General features: G+C 42.1%; 1 protein-coding gene across 2 annotated transcripts in view; it reads left to right on the forward strand.

Moving 5' to 3' along the window:
- The window catches only part of LOC123768912 (dynein axonemal heavy chain 7), a 339,155-nt gene that overhangs the window by 12,041 nt on the left and 306,783 nt on the right, over nucleotides 1-20,331 (forward strand). The window contains exons 3-8 of one of the 2 annotated variants that reach the window (XM_069309142.1): nucleotides 1,287-1,448; nucleotides 3,110-3,216; nucleotides 4,579-4,797; nucleotides 6,725-6,880; nucleotides 10,516-10,726; nucleotides 15,465-15,638. In XM_069309142.1, coding sequence (XP_069165243.1) covers nucleotides 1,287-1,448; nucleotides 3,110-3,216; nucleotides 4,579-4,797; nucleotides 6,725-6,880; nucleotides 10,516-10,726; nucleotides 15,465-15,638 — 1,029 coding nt within the window. Of the gene's footprint in view, nucleotides 1-1,286; nucleotides 1,449-3,109; nucleotides 3,217-4,578; nucleotides 4,798-6,724; nucleotides 6,881-10,515; nucleotides 10,727-15,464; nucleotides 15,639-18,560; nucleotides 18,646-20,331 lie in introns of those variants that run through there. The other variant, XM_069309143.1, reaches the window with a different exon arrangement.

The following is a 20,331-nucleotide window of genomic DNA, read 5'->3' on the forward strand; positions in this document are numbered from 1 at the left end:
ACTATCTACTCTTCTACTTCTACTATCTACTCTTCTACTTTTACCTATCTACACCTCTCCCTCCACCCTTCTCTAAACTCTCACTTTCAACTAATGACCCTTCTCGCTCCTCCCACCTCTCCCCCTCTCACCCCAAACCCTCACTAATTACTTCACTATTCATTTCTTTCCTTTCGTTTTCTCTTATACGTTTGTGGCAATGATTCTGTATTCTAGAGTTCTCTCTAGAGTTTCGGGTAACTGATCAAGTGACGGCGCCTTGTAGTCGTAGCACCTAGGTAGTCAAATACCTAGGTTACAAGGTGTTGAACGAGAGAGGTTGCCTTAGGAACTCTGGGAGTGCTCTAGAATAGTTAGCTAACTGGGGACGGGATAACGGACTAGAGAGAGCTGTTTCCCCCGGCCTCGTTAGTTAACTGGGGGGTGGAATAATGGACAAGATAGAGCCATTCCCCCCACCCCCGTTACATAGAGTGTCATACTTGTGATATCCTTAAATAACAAGAGTAACGCCAGTTCATAAAAAAGGCGAGACAGATAACATAAACAATTACAGACCAATATCAAATTTACCAATACTACCAAAAATATTTGAAAAATGATGTACAAACGGCTCTACTCCTACCTTGTAAAATCCAACAATCCCTGCCAGTTTGGCTGCCGTTCCCAAAAGAATACCAGTGATGCTATTATTAGTCTGCTTGATATAATGTACACAGCTCTTGGCAATATTGAGTTCCCAATTTCCTTTTTCATTGACCTGAGATAGGCCTTTGATACTGTAAACCATAACTACCTCTTACTTAAACCTTCATCACTATGGAATCCGAAGCTTTGCTCTGAACTATATTCAATCATATCTTAATGAGATACCAATATGCAGCCGTCAATAACATAACCTCCCACACACTAATATCTAAATCACACGACATTCTCTCTTTCTCTCTCTATTTCTCCAAATATGTAATTTTACGAAATGAATAAAAATTGCCCCCCCCCCCCAAAAAAAAAAAAATCCAGCAATATATTCCCAAGTTCCAAACTTTAGTAAAATCGCAGGGGCCGCTATTTATTTAAGGGGCATAGTTGCCGACCCCAACCAGCCTATGACAATCTCATACCACCCATGTGTCATCTTGAAAAGTTTGATGAAGCTAACCTCAAGCTTAAGGCCTCCAGTTTGCGACAGTCTCATTTATAGATATAGATTTAGTTCACTAGTATACCAACTAATTTACTTTCATCGATTTGTTATGTGTGCATATTGTAGAGAGTGGACCTTGCAGGAGAGCGGTGATGGAGGGCAGGAGGGCTGTGATGGAGGGCAGGCGAACGGTGATGGAGGGCAGGCGAGCGGTGATGGAGGGCAGGCGAGCGCCCTGGCCGCCCTCCCTCCACCTGTGGCTGACTTCCGCTGCAGGATGCGCCCTCTAACGCAGCCCAAGAAGGTCAGCTATGACAACTTTTGTAATAATAAGTATTTGTATGGTCAGCACAGTAACCGGACCAGGCAATGTGATATAGTCAATGCGCGAATTCGCTTAGGCTATAGGCACATCTGGCAGGTTAGTGAGGCTGAGCCACTACCAGAATATTCAGATTGTAAACTCTGTGATAAACCTTAAATGCATTCACTAGAACACTATATTGTTGAATGTGAAACCGTAAAAGACTTTAGACCTCCTGGCCTATTGTACGACCAACTGTGTAACTATTTCATTGACTCAGGTGTTCTGGACGACATCCTAACAATTTATCCAAAATTTGCTTCTCCATTTTAAAGAATGAAGAACAATTTTATTGAAATTTATTTCTAAGCTGCATCACTTATGAACCATCCCCGCCCTTGTGTGGCAGTGCACATCCCTGCCCTTGTGTGGCAGTGCACATCCCTGCCCTTGTGTGGCAGTGCACATCCCTGCCCTTGTGTGGCAGTGCACATCCCTGCCCTTGTGTGGCAGTGCACATCCCTGCCCTTGTGTGGCAGTGCACAATAGAAAGTTGTATTAACATATTCATACATTAAAACATTGATTGTAACCATGATATATATGTGCTTCAGCCTACAGTTTAGACCTATTGTCTTGTGTACGACCCTCTGTCCTGCGTGACAGTCAATACCACCATTATCCTCACTCTAATAAGACTTAATGGAAATCCTCAGATTAGGCAAAATTGTAATTAATTTTGTCAATAAAGATGTTAATAATAATAAGTCATTGTATATTAGCGGCAGTAAATATAAAACGATAATGAGTTTAATGTAAATCTATTTTTAGATCTATGTTCAAACTTATTTCAAAATACAAGTTAATTTGATTATTCTAGATTTTGAGAAGGAATTGTATGCAGCGGATCCTTAATATGTTCAATTTCAGTATATTCTAGGTTTAATTTAGTTAATTTATTACGCACCCCATACCCATTCTGAGAGAGAGGGTGCGAGGAGAGTACATAACATTGATGTTTTTACAGTCTTGTAAAGCCACTAACACGCATAGCGTTTCGGGGAGATCCTTAATCTAACAGATAATTATAAATAGGTAATTTATAGCAAAATTTGAAGAATATTAATAGGTACATTGTAGTAAAATTTGAAGATTATGAATAGATACAGGGTAGCATAATTTGAAGATTATTAATAAGTACATTGTAGCAAAATATGCCTTCAACATAACCAACTATGATATAAGTTGATAGCAGTCGCTAAGTTGATTACAATGGTGAAGTTGCATGTCTTAGGCACAAGTATTGGGGGAGTGGGTAGCACAAGATACAGAGCGAGTTTGAAGCACTGTATCTTAAACAGGATTTTACTGAGCAGGAGCCAGATTCTCGAAGCAGTTACGCAAGCACTTGCGAACGTGTACATCTTTTCTCAATCTTTGGCGGCTTTGTTTACAATTATTAAACAGTTAATGAGCTCCGAGGCACCAGGAGGCTGTTTATAACAATAACAACAGTTGATTGGCAAGTTTTCATGCTTATAAACTGTTTAATAAATGTAACCAAAGCCGTCAAGGATGGAGGAAAGATGTACACGTTCGTAAGTACTTGCGTAACTGCTTCGTGAATCCGGGTACAGATGTATACACTTTTTTTTTACCAGTATGGGGCAGTCCCGGCTCCAATGGGTGACGGCTCCAACCCCTGGGACTACAGTCAACTGCTCCACAGGAGAAGAGCAAGGATACACCACACTAAGCACTTCCACAGGTATTCACCTCTAGTGTTTATATTATGCCATAGATACAGATGCTCAGTTGACTCTTCCTATTTAGAAGTCAGAGTTTTGTAATTGAGAAAAAGCAAAGGTACATGAGGCCTCACTTATTAAATTAAATTTCAATTCAATTCAGTAATGTATTAAGAAAACATTGACATATGTTTTATTTTATTTATTTATTTATTTATTTATTTATTTATTTGCAAGAAGGTACAATGGGTTGTGAAAGTACGTACATTGGTAATTATTTAGTATATTCTTGCTACTAACACAGCGTTTTGGGCGACCCGTAAGATAAATAATAATACTAATAATAATACTAATAATAATGATCACAAGAAGGTACAATGGGTTGGTGAGATTATATAATATTGGTATTTGTTCATTCTTACATAGCCACTAACACGCATAGCGTTTATGGCATAACCTCTCCACATATTTCAAGGATAATCATTGATAGGACCACAGACCATTACGCCTCTTTTCTACTAACATTAATAAACCCCCTCTAGATACAAGGAGGATAAGCTTTAGGCTGTACAATGAAACTTCTATAAGCAACTTTATTGTTGCTGCTGATATCAACTGGGAGGCTGGATTAGGTAACACAGTGGACATCAACCTAGCAGTGCAAACATTTCTACAGAAAACTCAGAGCCAGAGCCTTTATAACTCCACACTGTCCGATGCTAACGAAACAAGTCACAAATAAAAGGTTAAACACTCCATGGCTTACTAAGGGTATACTTAAATCTATTAATAAAAATCAGGACCTTAAGAAGAAGTATAGGTTAGGAGTCGTCTCCAAAGAATTTTCAAAGATTTACTCATCAATGCTGTCTAAAATAATTAGAAGAGCCAAAATGAAATACTACTAAATGAAATACAAAAAAAAAAAAAAAAAAACTACGAAAAGAAATTTACCCAAATTAAGGGCAACATTAAGAAAACATGGAGCATTATCTTCCAAATACATGTATTAGGATAAAAAAAGATTTTGAATAAAAAACCAATACTCCTATCCAATGAGGATGGTGTGCTTTCAGCCTCTGACACTGCTATTGAATTCAATAGATTCTTCTCATCCACTGGGACATCCCTTGCTCATGATATTCCATCCTCCCTCACTAATAAGGCGTCCTGTACATACCAGTTGCGCTGCTTCTGGCAGTATGGGTTCGAGTCACTTCGAATGTTTTAGTCGAGTCAGGCGAATGTTTTACCACTACACCACGGAGACTGTTTAATAAATATTTCTTACCTACGAATTCTCTATTGTTTCATTTATCAAATATGCGGATTTTTATATAAATCAAATATTATTTTGGATTCTTATTTCCGCTCTTACTCAGGCGACGACGTGCAGAATTCGCTGGCCTGGTGATGGGTTCGTGCCGAAGTCTGCGGACGACCCACCGGCCTCGCCCGCCAGACCTCGTCACCACCCTCACCTCTCGCCTTCCTTCTCGCCTCACTGCTAAATACGACCGCATTCTCAAGGACTTGTTCCAAGAACTACGAGAAAGAGAGGTCCAGCCAGTGCTCATGAAGCCACTGGGGACCTACGAAAGGTATTTACTTATTTATTTATTTATTTACAAGAAGGAACAATGGATTTGTGAGATTACATAATACTGGTATTTTTACATTTTTGCAAAGCCACTAGCATACACATAGCCTTTTGGGCATAACGGGTCAGAGTATGGAATATATTTCCTGTATTAGGCCAACCCGTCCTCTCAAAATAACGTCGCTTTTCGCTCGTATGCGCACTATGGCCAAAAACTGACGTAATTTGAAATGAAATCGGCTCACGAAAGTGATGAACTGTCCCGTTTTCTGTTTGGGTCCTCCAGCTTAATCAGTTAGGTTAGGAGAGGAAACTTTCAATTAACTTTTTCCATGACGTTTTGAAACTTTAGGAGAATTTCCTGCCCTCCTAACCTACCAGAGGACCCTTAACTTACTGTTTTGGAAAAAAATCCGAAATTTATTTTCAATTTGTTTTCATTTTCAAATTACGTCAGTTTTCGGCCATACGGGCAAACGGCTAAATTCAGACGTAATTTGTAAGAGGACAGTATTGTTAATACTGTAGTTATGTAGTTATCAGTTTACCGGCTGGCCACCATCTCTTGTGATGTCTAATACCACACTAATCTATCCCTATCTAACATATGGCATCTGTGCATAGGGTTCAACCACTGCAAATTACCTCAAGCCCATCATCACTCAGCAAAAATCTGCTATCAGAACTATAACAAACTCTAATCTTGATCTGAAACTTTTCCTTGATAGGTGTAATAGAACCCTTGAGCACCACACCAGAAATGAATATATATTTGATATCCCCAGAGTCAAACTAAATCTGTGCAAACGCTCCATGCAAATAAAAGTAAAACCAAAAAGAACCTAATTTCATCTTCATAGTTTCCTACCTTGTGCTTCAGACTCACACTGTATCTTGTACTTCCCACTCCCCAAATATTAGTACTTAAGACATATATCCTTACCTGTGTAATCATCGCTGTCAACTTATGTTGTTCATAAAAACCTTGCTACAATGTACCCTTTCTTCTCACCTGATATGTTATATGAAGGACCTATCTGAAACGCTATGCATGTTAGTGGCTTTGCATGAACGTAAAAATACCAATCATATGTAATCTCACCAACCCATTGTACTTTCTTGCAAAAAATTAGTTATTATTATTATTATTATTATTATTATTATTATTATTATTATTATTATTATTATTATTATTATTATTATTATTATTATTATTATTATTATGTGTACCATGCCGGACGCTGTGAGTAGCCTTACATTGTGTACGTCTTTCTAGTCCTCAAAATTTGTTGTGTTGTTGATTTCGAATGAGTCACAATGTTATACATTTGTTAGAATTATGCCTGGGTGTTCCCATACACACGCGCTAGCGACTAGACCACGACATGGTATAGGGATTGCAACCTGAGCTATACTGAACACAGAATAGGATTTTCTGAGCCTTCTACTGAACACAGAATAGGATTTTCTGAGGCTTCTACTGAACACAGAATAGGATTTTCTGAGGCTTCTACTGAAGTCTTGTGTGTGTTCAGTAGAACTGATCACTAGATAAATATTGAACAGTGTGACTAGCTTATCAAAACTGTAAATTGCTTCGCAAAATTAGTTTTGGAGTTGCATCCCTGAGCTCATAATGTGCCTCTGTAACTCTTTCCACTACCGCCCACAGGGTGGGTATGAGGTGTATAATAAATGAAACTAAACGGTATCAATACCCAGGCAATGATGCAGGAAATAGAAACGCATAGAAACTGGCTTGTTTATATTTGAAAGAACTTGAAACTTCTTGCAATAAATAATTTGCTTAGTGCCAGGTTAGTGCCTAAATAATGCTTTATATGTATATTTCTTTAAATTGTATACTCATTAATTGTTGTATTAGATAATTTCATATGATTGTGAAGATTTGTTTTTCACTTGAGCAGGTATGAGGTGACGGGGGTTGAGAGAGTGCCTTGGGTGGGGCGGGAGCGGCGGGCCCTCAGCCGCGCCATGGCCAGCTTCCCGCCAGCTGTGAGGACTGTCATGGCCCACGCGCTCAGGCCGCTCGATGCACTCAGCTTGGTCGACATCCAGGATGGGTTCGTGCCACTCTTACCCTCTTGTCTCATGTATTACCTCGGCATAATAGTCATCTACGTGGTATTAAAATATATATTTGTATGCTAATGTTTTGTGTATTTTAGATTAGAAGAGATGAACACACACGACCTGTTGCACAGTGGTCTACGTTATGGCTCACAACGGTTGGTCACGTTTCCTCTCGCCTAATGCATCTGTTCACATAGCAGTAAAATATGTGCCCTGGTGTAAGACAATTGTTGTAGATTTCTGGGGAGGGTCAGTAGTGACCTTCCCCAATCCATGGGACCTCAATAAACCTAAAATACATGTTTCCTGTTCTTAACAGCGGGAATTAAGGTACCTTCTTATATGAAGAGTGCAAATAAATAAGTTTTATCTGAATGATTGACTGATAACCTCTCGTTATTTATCGATCCACGGCTCATTGATTTCGCCTTCGGTGGTGGAGGGAGCGGTTGAGATCACACTTGAAGTTAGTGACCCAAGGCAAACTGTCTTTATCAAATGTTAAATTTAAATGAGGGCCACTAACACTCTAGTGGCCTCAACGAGGACAAGAAGCCGGTGGCTTGTCAAAGGTCCCCCCTTTTGCCCTAATAATTTTTTTTTCTAGTTGGATTTTAAATTTAACAGAGTTTTGGGCATTTACGGCTTCGGCGGGTAGGCGGTTCCGTGGGTTAATAACTCTGTGGGTGAAAAAAACATCTGTTTTCAATCCTACATTGTGGCTTGTTGAGCTTGAAACTGTTGCTCCTTGTTTGTGTTACATCTGACCTGTTGAAGAAATTGTCAGATTCGATCAACATCGAAATTATTCAGTATTTTAAAGGTTTCGATGAGATCTGCCCTGTGATGCCTGGTTTGCAGTGTTGTTAGCCCCGAGACACTCAACCGTTACTGACACGAGAGTTGAGTTATTTTTGTCGCCAAGTGTTGAATTTTCTCCGAAGCAGCGATGTCCTTCTGACAACGAAGTCTTCTTACTTGGATACAATAATCCAAGTGGGAGATACACCAGAGATTTATACAGTTGAATCACAACCTTCTTTTTCCTTAAAATCAAAGTTACGCTTGATTATTTTTAAGGTTTGGTAAGCTTTTTTTTTTTTTTTTTTTTTTTTTTTTTTTTTTTTTTTTTTTTTTTTTCTGCTGCTGCTCCTACTTGTGTAAATTTCAGTGAATGATGGATCCTGATAAGAGGTCATTTCTTCATTAATCTGCCGCAAGGTAATGTTATTAATTTGGTATTTGTGACGTAGGTTGCTATGCCTCACATGCAAAGTCTTGCATTGTTCTATATTAAAGAGCATTTGCCAGTCTTCTGACCATTTGTGGAGTTCGTGTAAGGCTTCAATATTATTTCCACTTCCTACTTTACCATAAATCTTAGTGTCATCTGCAAATTTGATGACGTAGTCTGTAATATTCTCATCTATGTCATTGATGTATATAACAAAAAGGGATGGCCCCCAAACTGGACCCTTGTGGCACCCCACTCGCCACATTTCTCCAGTCAGATTCATTCTCATTTAGCACGACCCTTTGTTTTAAATGATTCATTGTGTCAGGGAACAGGCAGCCAGTTTATACATACAGTACATGTTAGGCTGACTTACATTGAGGTCTCCTCCAGGGTACCTATTTACTGCTCGGTGAACAGGTGCATTACGTTATAGGAAACGCGCCCAATAATTTCTGTCCCGCCCGGGATTCGAATCCACAATTCTTGATTGTGAGTCGAGAACGAACCTAACTGTATTGGGTCCCTATATTACCGGGACCCTAAACCATTTTAACCATTGTTTGATTCATTCTAGTATTCTACCATTTATTCCATATGCCTGTAATTTCTTTGCTGGTCTTTCATGTGGTACCGTATCAAAAGCTTTAGGAAAATTCTTGTAAACTACATCCACCGGAAGTCTTTTGTCTGAGCAGCTCGTTATCATTTCCCAAAATGTGAGGCAGGATCTATTTTTAACACATCGATGTTGCGTTGACTTTACAAGATTATTCTCTGTGAGATGGTGATTGATTCCCTCCTTTAGGATTCTCTCCACGAACTTACAGATGTATGATGTCAAGCTGATCGGACGGTAGTTTTGTGCCGAGCTCTTTCTGGTCTTTTTTTAAAAATAGAGATGACATTTAAATATTTCCAATTTATTGGTACTATCCCTTGATCCAGAGATTTTCTGAAAAACAGTTTCAGTTGTAGGCATAGCTCCTCTGCCAATTCCTTTATGACTTTGGATTGAATTCCATCCACACCAATCCATCCCTCAACATTTCATCACAAATTCATCCACGGAATTACACATGCTCCCTTATAATATGCGTTCCATTTATCCCAACCTGTCCACATTGTACCACATTTGCCTGACCTTCAGTAACTAGCACAGTAGCGGAACTATAGCCTTTAACTATAGCTGGCCCAAGCACATAAAGCACCTGGTTAGTTGATACTTGGTTGATGGGGTTCTGGGAGTTTTTCTACTCCCCAAGCCTGGCCCGAGGCCAGGCTTGACTTGTGAGAGTTTGGTCCACCAGGCTGTTGGTTGATACCTGGTTGATGGGGTTCTGGGAGTTGTTCTACTCCCCAAGCCCGGCCCGAGGCCAGACTTGACTTGTGAGAGTTTGGTCCACCAGGCTGTTGGTTGATACCTGGTTGATGGGGTTCTGGGAGTTGTTCTACTCCCCAAGCCCGGCCCGAGGCCAGACTTGACTTGTGAGAGTTTGGTCCACCAGGCTGTTGGTTGATACCTGGTTGATGGGGTTCTGGGAGTTGTTCTACTCCCCAAGCCCGGCCCGAGGCCAGGCTTGACTTGTGAGAGTTTGGTCCACCCGGCTGTTGCTTGGAGCGGCCCGCAGGCCCACATACCCACCACAGCCCGGCTGATCCGGCACTCCTTGTAGGAAACAATCTAGTTTCCTCTTGAAGATGTTCACGGTTGGTTCCTGCACCTGTACTAGATCTTCATTCTACAATGGGCGAGGATAGGTCGTTTGAGTTACTTTTGCGCTCCATTGAAAGATAGTTGGCTATTATAGTTTCAAAACATAATAAATTTGTTTTATTTATTATGTAATATGTTACTGAGTTTGATTATAAAGTAATAGTTAACTTGGGAAAAATAACGCCTAGACAAGAGACGGTTGTATGTATTTGCCTCATACATTTTTCATTTTGCTTCGCTTTGTTTTCTTTTTACGTTTAAAATGTAAAATGATTAAATAACACACACAAGTATTTATTATATTCTGATTTTAAATAAATTATAGATTTATGACTTTACTGTAAACAAAATTCAGTGTTTTGTTTTTACATACAAAATAACAATTATGTACTTCAATTAAAACTGTATCTTCCTTTTGTTGTAATCCTAATTACAAAATATAAAAATAATGAATTTAAAATAATTTGGCACGTGTCGCGGCGCCAATTTTGATCTGTTCGCTCCTTGGAACCTTGGAACCTCTGGCTACGCCTCTGTCTCGCACTGTATGTGCATAATCTGTCACAGAAGTTTAAGATGAAAATGGTCATATGTAATTATCACGAACATCAACCATCCTCTTCAAGATATGGCGTGTTAGGAGGAGTTGTTATATTATGTAACATGCGTTACAGAGGCGGGGTTGTGGGCGTGGGCGAAGGCGTTGAGTTGAATGTGTTGATCACAAGATGGCGAGCAGCAGCGAGGGCAGGACGAACTCAACTCCGGAATACATGGTTCCCTACATCCCTCTCCGCCATCCGTGAGGCGGCTCTGGCTACGAACCTCTCACCCTCTCGTAGACACACTGTCATGCACGCCTTCAACAACCTCTTGGCTTCAAAAGTAAGCATTCTGTCTCCAAGGCCAAGTTCTTACCTGAAGCAAAGGTAATTAGCACTGTATCCTCTTGATCTATATTTAAAATTCGTATTTATTATTGTAAGTTTTGGTTGATCCTCGTCCGCTCAGTCCTCATCGCTAGCAAAACATTGGCTTCTGTAGAACATATCATTTAAATGTGAGTATACAGGTCGTTCTCTTGAGTTGCCACAATGGACAAAATACGGGGCAATATATAGCGGGAACCCACTAAGACACTCCACCACGGGAGACATCTCCCGTCACGCAGGGTGCAGCTGCACCTCCACAAGTCTCCAGTATCAGCTCTTGATACTGGTAATGGCTCAAAAGGGCCACCACTTACAGGCTATTCATGCCCGTGCCACCTTTTGGATGGCTTAATCTTCATTATCATCATCATCAGACACGCCACGTAACCTAACCAACCTATGCATAGGAAACATGGACGTTTGTGAGCCGCTACTTTTCAGAGTACCTCGTATATTGAACATTTCCCCAAGGGCCGTGATGTTTTGTTCATTTGATGCGTCACGCTATTGGGATTTCTGTGTGTACCTCGTATATTGTCCGTTTGGGGCTTTATGTACAAAATGCAATGTATTATTTGAAAGGACAGGTATCTCCGGAAGGAGATTTTCTTATGATTTTGCCCGTGCCTTGGTTTCTCTTTCTAGTCCTGATCTTTGCCGTAGTGTGGGCTATAACAGTTGCCAGGTGAACAGCAGGCATCAGGTGAAAGGTAAGGTGATTATCAGGAAAAAGTCCTGTCGCGGGAACAAACTCTGACCTTTCCTGTGTGACCCGACTGAGTGGATAGCGCTCGGGATTCGTAGTCCTGAGATTCTGGGTTCGATCCCTGGTGGAGGCGGATACAAATGAGCAGAGTTTCTTTTACTCTGATGGTCCTGTTCACCTGGCAGTAAATAGATACCTGGGGGGTTAGACAGCTGCTACGGGCTGCTTCCTGGAGGTGTGTAGCAGGAGACCTGGTCGAGGACCGGGCCGCGGGGACGCTAGACCCCGAAATCATCTCAAGATAACCTTAAGACTCTCAAGAAGATAATATGACTACGCTGATCACCGCAATGCTTTTCCTGCGATATCGCGCGAAATCCGATGCGAATTTACTGCAAACTTGAAATTCTTGTAGCAAGTATATTAACTAGTAGTAATACTTGCTCTATATTCTTATTAGCTTATGTGCATATAATGAGATGGGTCTGTTCATTTTCCCTAAGCTATCTCTAAGTGTCTCACATTCCTAGAAGTCGTGCACTGAGTCATGGACCACCAGTTACAATTACCAAGTGTACAAGTAACTGCACTTAATATCTCTTCCCAACCTGCTAGATGATGGCCAGCTTGGCAAGGTGAGCTGGAAGCTGCAAATATAAGCTTCAACAGCACATCTGTCAGTTTGACGGGAGACATCTCCCGTCACGCAGGGTGCAGTCGCGCCTCCACAGATCTCCAGTATCAGCTCTTGATACTGGTAATGGCTCAAAAGGGCCACCACTTACGGGCTATTCATGCCCATGCCACCTTTTGGGTGGCTTAATCTTCATCAATCATCGGTCAGTTTTAAGGGGTATTCATGCCAGTGCCACCTCTTCGGTGGCATAAACTTCATCAATCAATATGTCAGTCACAACAGAGAGTAGCAGAAGGTTCGCCCACTACAATATGGTATCTTCAGGTCACCAAGTTAGACAGGTTATATATCCCAAAAGGAATCCAAAGGAAAATAGCAGTTCGGTTATATAGACTACATCTAGGGTTACAGATGCAACTGGAAAATTAGTGAACCCAGAGAGTGGGAATGCATCATCTGCCAAACAATAACAGAAAAGCCACTACTTCACTATCTCCTGGAATGTGTAGCAACCAACGACCTTAGAAGAGCTTTAAGAGTTCCTAAATCTTGCAGTAACCACCCTGAAGCCATCAACACTGCCACTCTTCTGGTCAAAAAAGGTGTCCAGCAGCTGGCCACCCTCATAAATACTGTCAAGTAGCATCCTCCCCCGCGATGGCAGCCACATAGTAAGGAGACTGACGATTTAAATGCGAGCACAGCACACACTATAGCCTTTCACGACCAAAGATCACATTCACTCCAAAAAATCTACCATTTACGGGCTATTCATGCCCATACCATCTTTTTTTTTGAGATATATAGAAGAGTTGTTACATTGTTGTAGAGCCACTAGTACGCGTAGCGTTTCGGGCAGGTCCCTGGAATACGATCCCCGCCGCGAAGAATCGTTGTTACAACCAAGTACACATTTTACTGTTGAGTTAAACAGAGGCTACAGTTAAGGATTTGCGCCCAGTAAATCCTCCCCGGCCAGGATACGAACCCATGACAAAGCGCTCGCGGAACGCCAGGCGAGTGTCTTACTTAAGTCTTTTGTGGCTTAATCTTCATCAATCAATCAATCGGTCAGTTAGTCTAAGCTTGTATAATGATTCAGTACAGGTTCTTAAGAGATACCGCACATCTTCAACATTCACCAGCAACAATGTAACACTCGACGAGTCCAGTTAATTCCTACCCCCACAAGATGCTTCAGCCTCGCTACAGAGCAGACAGCCTAATTCCGGCCGCATCGAGATTCCACGCTCTCGTCCCGCATTCCAGGGGCCAGATTCACGAAAGCACTTACGCAAACACTTACGAACCTGTCCATCTTTTCTCAATCTTTGGCAGCTTTGTGTGGCTGTGTGGTCTGGTCAACATACTTCAGCCACGTTATTGTGACTCATCGCCTGCATTTGGCGGCTTTGTTTACAATTATTAAACAGTTAATGAGCTCTGAAGCACCAGGAGGCTGTTTATAACAATAACAACAGTTGATTGGCAAGTTTTCATGCTTGTAAACTGTTTAATAAATGTAACCAAAGCCGTCAGAGATTGAGGAAAGATGTACACGTTCGTAAGTGCTTGCGTAACTGCTTCGTGAATCTGGCCCCAGTTCTTTGACTCCCGCCCTCCCCCCAGCATTTAGAGCGGCACGCTTCACTACGCTGTCAACATATCGAATGCTGTAACCAAGACTAGTACTGTAGTAAATAAATATAAGAAACTACTACAGTATACTCTTTGTGTCTTATCACCCAAACACGTACACGTAAACATACGGTACACACTTATGTACATTTATAAATTACAGTTATTTATAAGTTGGACATTGTTGCTCTTTGGCGGTAGTTATCGTTAAAGAGGTGCTTATCTATTATTGTGTTTAGGGGCCGAGATTTGGTTCTTTGCTCCCTGTTTCCTAGCTATAATTTGGAAGGCCAATCCGGTGTATCACCTTAAACTGTTGCGTTTTGTGACGAAGAGTAAGATAATCTAAACTAGCCTTTATAATTTATTGATAATTTGGGGATTTTTTTAATAATTATTTTGGAAAATATTTTAATAATGGGTTGCGATAATTACTTGAAAACTGGCACGCAGATACCTTAGAGTTTATTATACAATTAAAAAAAATAAGCCTCCCAACAGTAAGTTTACAGATGTAATTACTTAGAATATTTATTTAGCACAGTGTTTATTCTTGGTAGCTATCATAAAAACGTGTTAAATGATATGGTGGTAGCCTAGGACCAACACTGTCTCCCTCTCCACGTCCACTGGTCACTCATGAAGGCCTCGAACGTGTACATCTTTCCTCAATCTTTGACGGCTTTGGTTACATTTATTAAACAGTTTACAAGCATGAAAACTTCCCCTTCAACTGTTGTTATTGTTATAAACAGCCTCCTGGTGCTTCGGAGCTCATTAACTGTTTAATAATTGGAAACAAAGCCGCCAAAGATTGAGAAAAGATGTACAGGTTCGTAAGTGTTTGCGTAAGTGCTTTCGTGAATCTGGCACCTGGCGTCACGCCCAAAAAAGTGTAGTATGAAATTAAATTGTAATCAACATATTTATTTATACAAGTACAAGTGTTCACATTTATACAAATTCAAAACTTTGATCTCATGAAACGATTGCATATTTATAAGTGAAATAATATAAAAAGCCTAATACTGATTAGACAATAACATGTAACATGAAACATTCGCCTAAGCGCTTCGCGAACACTTTGGCCTGAGTTCGTATCCTGGCCAGGAAGGACTGACTAGGCGCCAATCCTTAACTGGACGACTCTGTTCACCCACCAGTGAATAGGTACCTGGTTGTTGCACGATTTGGTGGGCCGTATTCCAGGGAAAATTAAGATTAAAGACCTGCCCGAAACGCTATGCGTCCTAGAGGCTTTACGAGAATGTTAAATCAACTTAATTTTTATGTTCTCTGGTAACCCCCAATGTAATTTCTTGTATACAAATAAATAAATAAATAAATAAATAAATAAATAAATAAATAAAATGTATGTATGAATGTAAACGGGCCTGAATGCTTTTTGGGATTGGAGTTTGTTATTGATCTTATTGCAGATTTGTTTAGTAATAATGGGTCGAAGGTAGTTTTAGGTTGTAAATCCCCAAACACAGATACCGTAGGTAGATATATTAATGAATAATAAAGTGTAACCAAGTCAGCAGCCGATTTTAGAGAGATTTCAACGGGTTTAGATTAATGTTAAAACATGGATTTTTACAGAAACTGTAATTTACACAACTATATATCTTATCTTTTAGCTTCAACAGATGATAAGTGAAGCTGCAATAGATATCAGCAGCCTTAATAGATATATATTTGTGGCAGCTGCAAGAGGTACTGATCCGTAGCGTGGAGAATGTCCTACGGTGGCTGGCAAGTGAAGAGGAGCCGTGGGTGGGCCCAAGGATAAAGCTTTATCTGGTCCTAGACGACAACCAGGTGGTACTTAGTCCAGATGAGGAGGCACTCTATTCAGCTTTCACTGACCTTTTTAAAGAGGTGAGTTTCCCTGGCTTCAAAAAGTGTAGCTAGCAGTTGACACGACAACTGTGAAAATTGTCTCTCTATTTGTGTTTACCAATTTTTTACTTCATCGTTCAAATTTTGCAATTTTATTTGAAGGTTTGTCCATAAACATTATATATCACTATTTAGTCATATATGCAGCGAGTGAACCACACAGCTAATAATGTTTGAGTGTTATTAAAGATACGCACAGTGTTGACATACACATTGCTGTGACGCTGGAACTGTGGGAGGGTATAAGCCTCGCCACACTGGGCGTCACACACACAGCTGGAACTGTGGGAGGGCAGGCCTCGCCACACTGGGCTACACACACACAGCTGGAACTGTGGGAGGGCAGGCCTCGCCACACTGGGCTACACACACACTGCTGGAACTGTGGGAGGGCAGGCCTCGCCACACTGGGCTACACACACACAGCTGGAACTGTGGGAGGGCAGGCCTCGCCACACTGGGCTACACACACACAGCTGGAACTGTGGGAGGGCAGGCCTCGCCACACTGGGCTACACACACACTGCTGGAACTGTGGGAGGGCAGGCCTCGCCACACTGGGCTACACACACACAGCTGGAACTGTGGGAGGGCAGGCCTCGCCACACTGGGCTACACACACACTGCTGGAACTGTGGGAGGGCAGGCCTCGCCACACTGGGCTACACACACACTGCTGGAACTGTGGGAGGGCAGGCCTCGCCACACTGGGCTACACACACACAGCTGGAACTGTGGGAGGGCAGGCCTCGCCACACTGGGCGTCACACAGTGCTGGAACTGTGGGAGGGCAGGCCTCGCCACACTGGGCGTCACACAGTGCTGGAACTGTGGGAGGGCAGGCCTCGCCACACTGGGCTACACACACACAGCTGGAACTGTGGGAGGGCAGGCCTCGCCACACTGGGCTACACACACACTGCTGGAACTGTGGGAGGGCAGGCCTCGCCACACTGGGCTACACACACACTGCTGGAACTGTGGGAGGGCAGGCCTCGCCACACTGGGCTACACACACACAGCTGGAACTGTGGGAGGGCAGGCCTCGCCACACTGGGCGTCACACAGTGCTGGAACTGTGGGAGGGCAGGCCTCGCCACACTGGGCGTCACACAGTGCTGGAACTGTGGGAGGGCAGGCCTCGCCACACTGGGCGTCACACAGTGCTGGAACTGTGGGAGGGCAGGCCTCGCCACACTGGGCTACACACACACTGCTGGAACTGTGGGAGGGCAGGCCTCGCCACACTGGGCTACACACACACTGCTGGAACTGTGGGAGGGCAGGCCTCGCCACACTGGGCGTCACACAGTGCTGGAACTGTGGGAGGGCAGGCCTCGCCACACTGGGCTACACACACACTGCTGGAACTGTGGGAGGGCAGGCCTCGCCACACTGGGCGTCACACAGTGCTGGAACTGTGGGAGGGCAGGCCTCGCCACACTGGGCGTCACACAGTGCTGGAACTGTGGGAGGGCAGGCCTCGCCACACTGGGCTACACACACACAGCTGGAACTGTGGGAGGGCAGGCCTCGCCACACTGGGCTACACACACACTGCTGGAACTGTGGGAGGGCAGGCCTCGCCACACTGGGCTACACACACACAGCTGGAACTGTGGGAGGGCAGGCCTCGCCACACTGGGCTACACACACACTGCTGGAACTGTGGGAGGGCAGGCCTCGCCACACTGGGCTACACACACACTGCTGGAACTGTGGGAGGGCAGGCCTCGCCACACTGGGCGTCACAGGTACACGCTGGTATGTATTTGTTATTACGTAACAAACCAAACCAAATCCTAAAAATAGTCAAACGGAAATAAAAAGAAGGTAGTATTCAATTGTATAAATATATTGTGCGCCCCCACTTGAATTATTGTTTCCATACATAAGACTTCATCTTCAGAAAGGCATATCTGCTTTGGAGAAAATTCAAACGCTGGGCAACTAACATTATTCCTGAACTAAGTCGAGTGTCACACGAGGAATAGTTGAGGTCCACTCGGCTAACATTACTAAAAACCAGGCATGACAATGGTAATCTTACTGAAACTCTTAAAATACTGAACAGTTTGGAGGATGTTGATCCGGGCTACTTCTTCAACAGGTCAGATGTAACACAAACAAAGAGCAACGGTTTCAAGTTCAACAAGCCACAATGTAGGACTGAAAACAGAAGATGCTTTTTCACCCACAGGGTTATAAACCCACGGAACCGCCTACCCACCGAAGCCGTAAATGCCAAAACTCTGTTAAATTTTAAACTACAGCTTGAAACAATCATCAGGACAAATAGAGGGATCTTTGAGAAGCCGACGGCTTCCTGTCCTCGCCGAGGCCACCAGTGTTAATGGCCCTGATGTAAATTCAGTTTATAGGGATATACACATCGAGAGGTATACCCCACCCTTTATATTATTAATAATTCACGGGCCCAGAAGGCAGTGTATTTATACACGTTATAGGCTTATATCGAAGTATTCCCCCCCCCCCTCAAGGTCGAATTATTGACCCCGCCCAGGATGCAACCCCCACAACAAACTAACTATACTCCTGAGTACCTACTTACTGCTAGGTGGACAGGTTCATTAGGTGATAGGAAATATCCATTTTTGTCCACTACGGGCTTACCATAGCCCGTGCTACTTGGAACTTTTATTCTGAGTAGCTGAATCTAAGGCAACAAACAATAATTCTGTCCCGGCTGGAATATTTCTTGATATAATTGGACAGTTTACTTTAGTCATGGATAATGTTTAGGACTAAGTATGTACTTGCTGGATAGTTGATTAGTAAACTATTATAGTGGCCTTAATGGCCATCCAGCGGGCTATTGGCCGGCCCGGGCCGTTGCTGCTCCTGTGCCAGCCAATCACCGGACTCTATTTCCCAGTTGGTTGATAGCGTCGTGGAGGATGGACGTGACCGCTCCGCTCCACCTGAGGGGACTGTGGACGTCTTGGGCGTCCAGGGGGACTTTCAAGTAATAGTGATGCGACTTTGACATTTCTTACATAAAATATAAGGCTAATTATGATTAACGTATTGAGACTGAGGTGTATTAATTGCTTTGCAATCATTTGACTTGTTCAAGTCAAGTTGTTCGTTTTGGAATTTATGGCTATGGCGGGTAGGCGGTTCCATGGGTTTTATAAGTTTGGTGTACGTATCGGTACCAGGTATAACATGAACAATATTTTTTTTCGTATAGAATAAACCATAAAAAATTAAGAATGTCATCGCATGTCCATAGTATATTCAGAACTATGAAAACTATGAGTTTCATTAGTAATTCTTGAGACAATTTACATCGTATAAAAAGGCCTTGAAAGTTGAAATTGAAGTGTTGGTGGAGTAGTGTTAGGCATATCGAGGATCCATTTAGCCCGGCCCGGTCATTATTCACTTGATGGCTCTTTTGAGCGATAGTTACTGTTTGGCAACTGTTGACCACTCAAGTGAAGAGAGGCATGAGGTGTAATGAAGCTTCCTGTTAGGAAGGGCCGCCCAGCCAGTGGTGTCGTGGGGGATTAGTTCACTGATGCAGCTACCCATAATTTACCTTAATTTACCTGAGTGCCACTTACACACAAGTGGTCTCGACGAGGACAGGAAGCCGGCGGCTTGTTAAAAGGTCCCCCCCATTTGCTCCTGATGAACTTTTCCAGTTGGGTTTTAAAATTTAACAGTTTTGGCATTTATGGCTTTGGCGGGTTGGCGGTTCCATGGGTTTATAACCCTGTGGGTGAAGAAGTATCTCCTGTTTTCAATTCTACATTGTGGCTTCCCAATAAGCCAGTGAGATATTACAATTTGTTATAGGGATACTAGCTGTTATGGTTTAGACCGGTCTCTCCAGGTTTTGGAATGTCTGTTCCATAAGACAAGAATGGTAATTATAGAGGATGTTTTAAATTTATTATCTACTTCATATCAACGTTTATTATAACCAATGAGCTATTGAACTTGTTCATTTATTATACACCACATACCCTCCCATGAGCAGTAGTGGAAAAGATTAGAGGCACATAATGGGCTCTGGAACTGAATCCCAAAATTCATTGAGCTAAGCAAGTAACATTCTTAATAATCTAGTTACTCAGTTTAATGTATGTACTCTATGTATGTGTATGTATATGTATATGTATATATCTCTCTCTCTCTCTCTCTCTATCTAATGGGTTAAAGATCCTGGACCACAACAATCTCTAAGCTAAGCATTTATGTCTGGTGAACCAGTTACATAAGATGTTTATTCAGGAAAAGGTACATATATTGAAAATGAGTTACAAACATGTCAGATTAATAGCTAGTTCATACAATGCCTGAAGTCACTAATATGCACAGCGTGTTAGTGAAAATACTAATATGCACAGCTTATTAGTGGCTGTGCGTATTAGTGGCTTCAGGCGTAAAATAAACTTAGACTAAAACTTAATATTAATTGAGATCAAAAACATAAATTGAATTGGAAAAAAGGGGAAAAAATAAAATAAAGAGTGATGATAAATTCATGATGAATAGAACAGTAGAAAATGCAACAAAACAGCAGAAGAAATTTTAACTAAATAAACAATTACAATTTTCTTTTAAGTTAATACATGCCAGATATTAGCAGTTAAACAAGTTGGTAAATAATCAATAATGTTTGAAAATAGCAAGACATAAA

The sequence above is a fragment of the Procambarus clarkii genome, chromosome 64 (assembly GCF_040958095.1).
Source record: "Procambarus clarkii isolate CNS0578487 chromosome 64, FALCON_Pclarkii_2.0, whole genome shotgun sequence".
Taxonomy (NCBI): domain Eukaryota; kingdom Metazoa; phylum Arthropoda; class Malacostraca; order Decapoda; family Cambaridae; genus Procambarus; species Procambarus clarkii.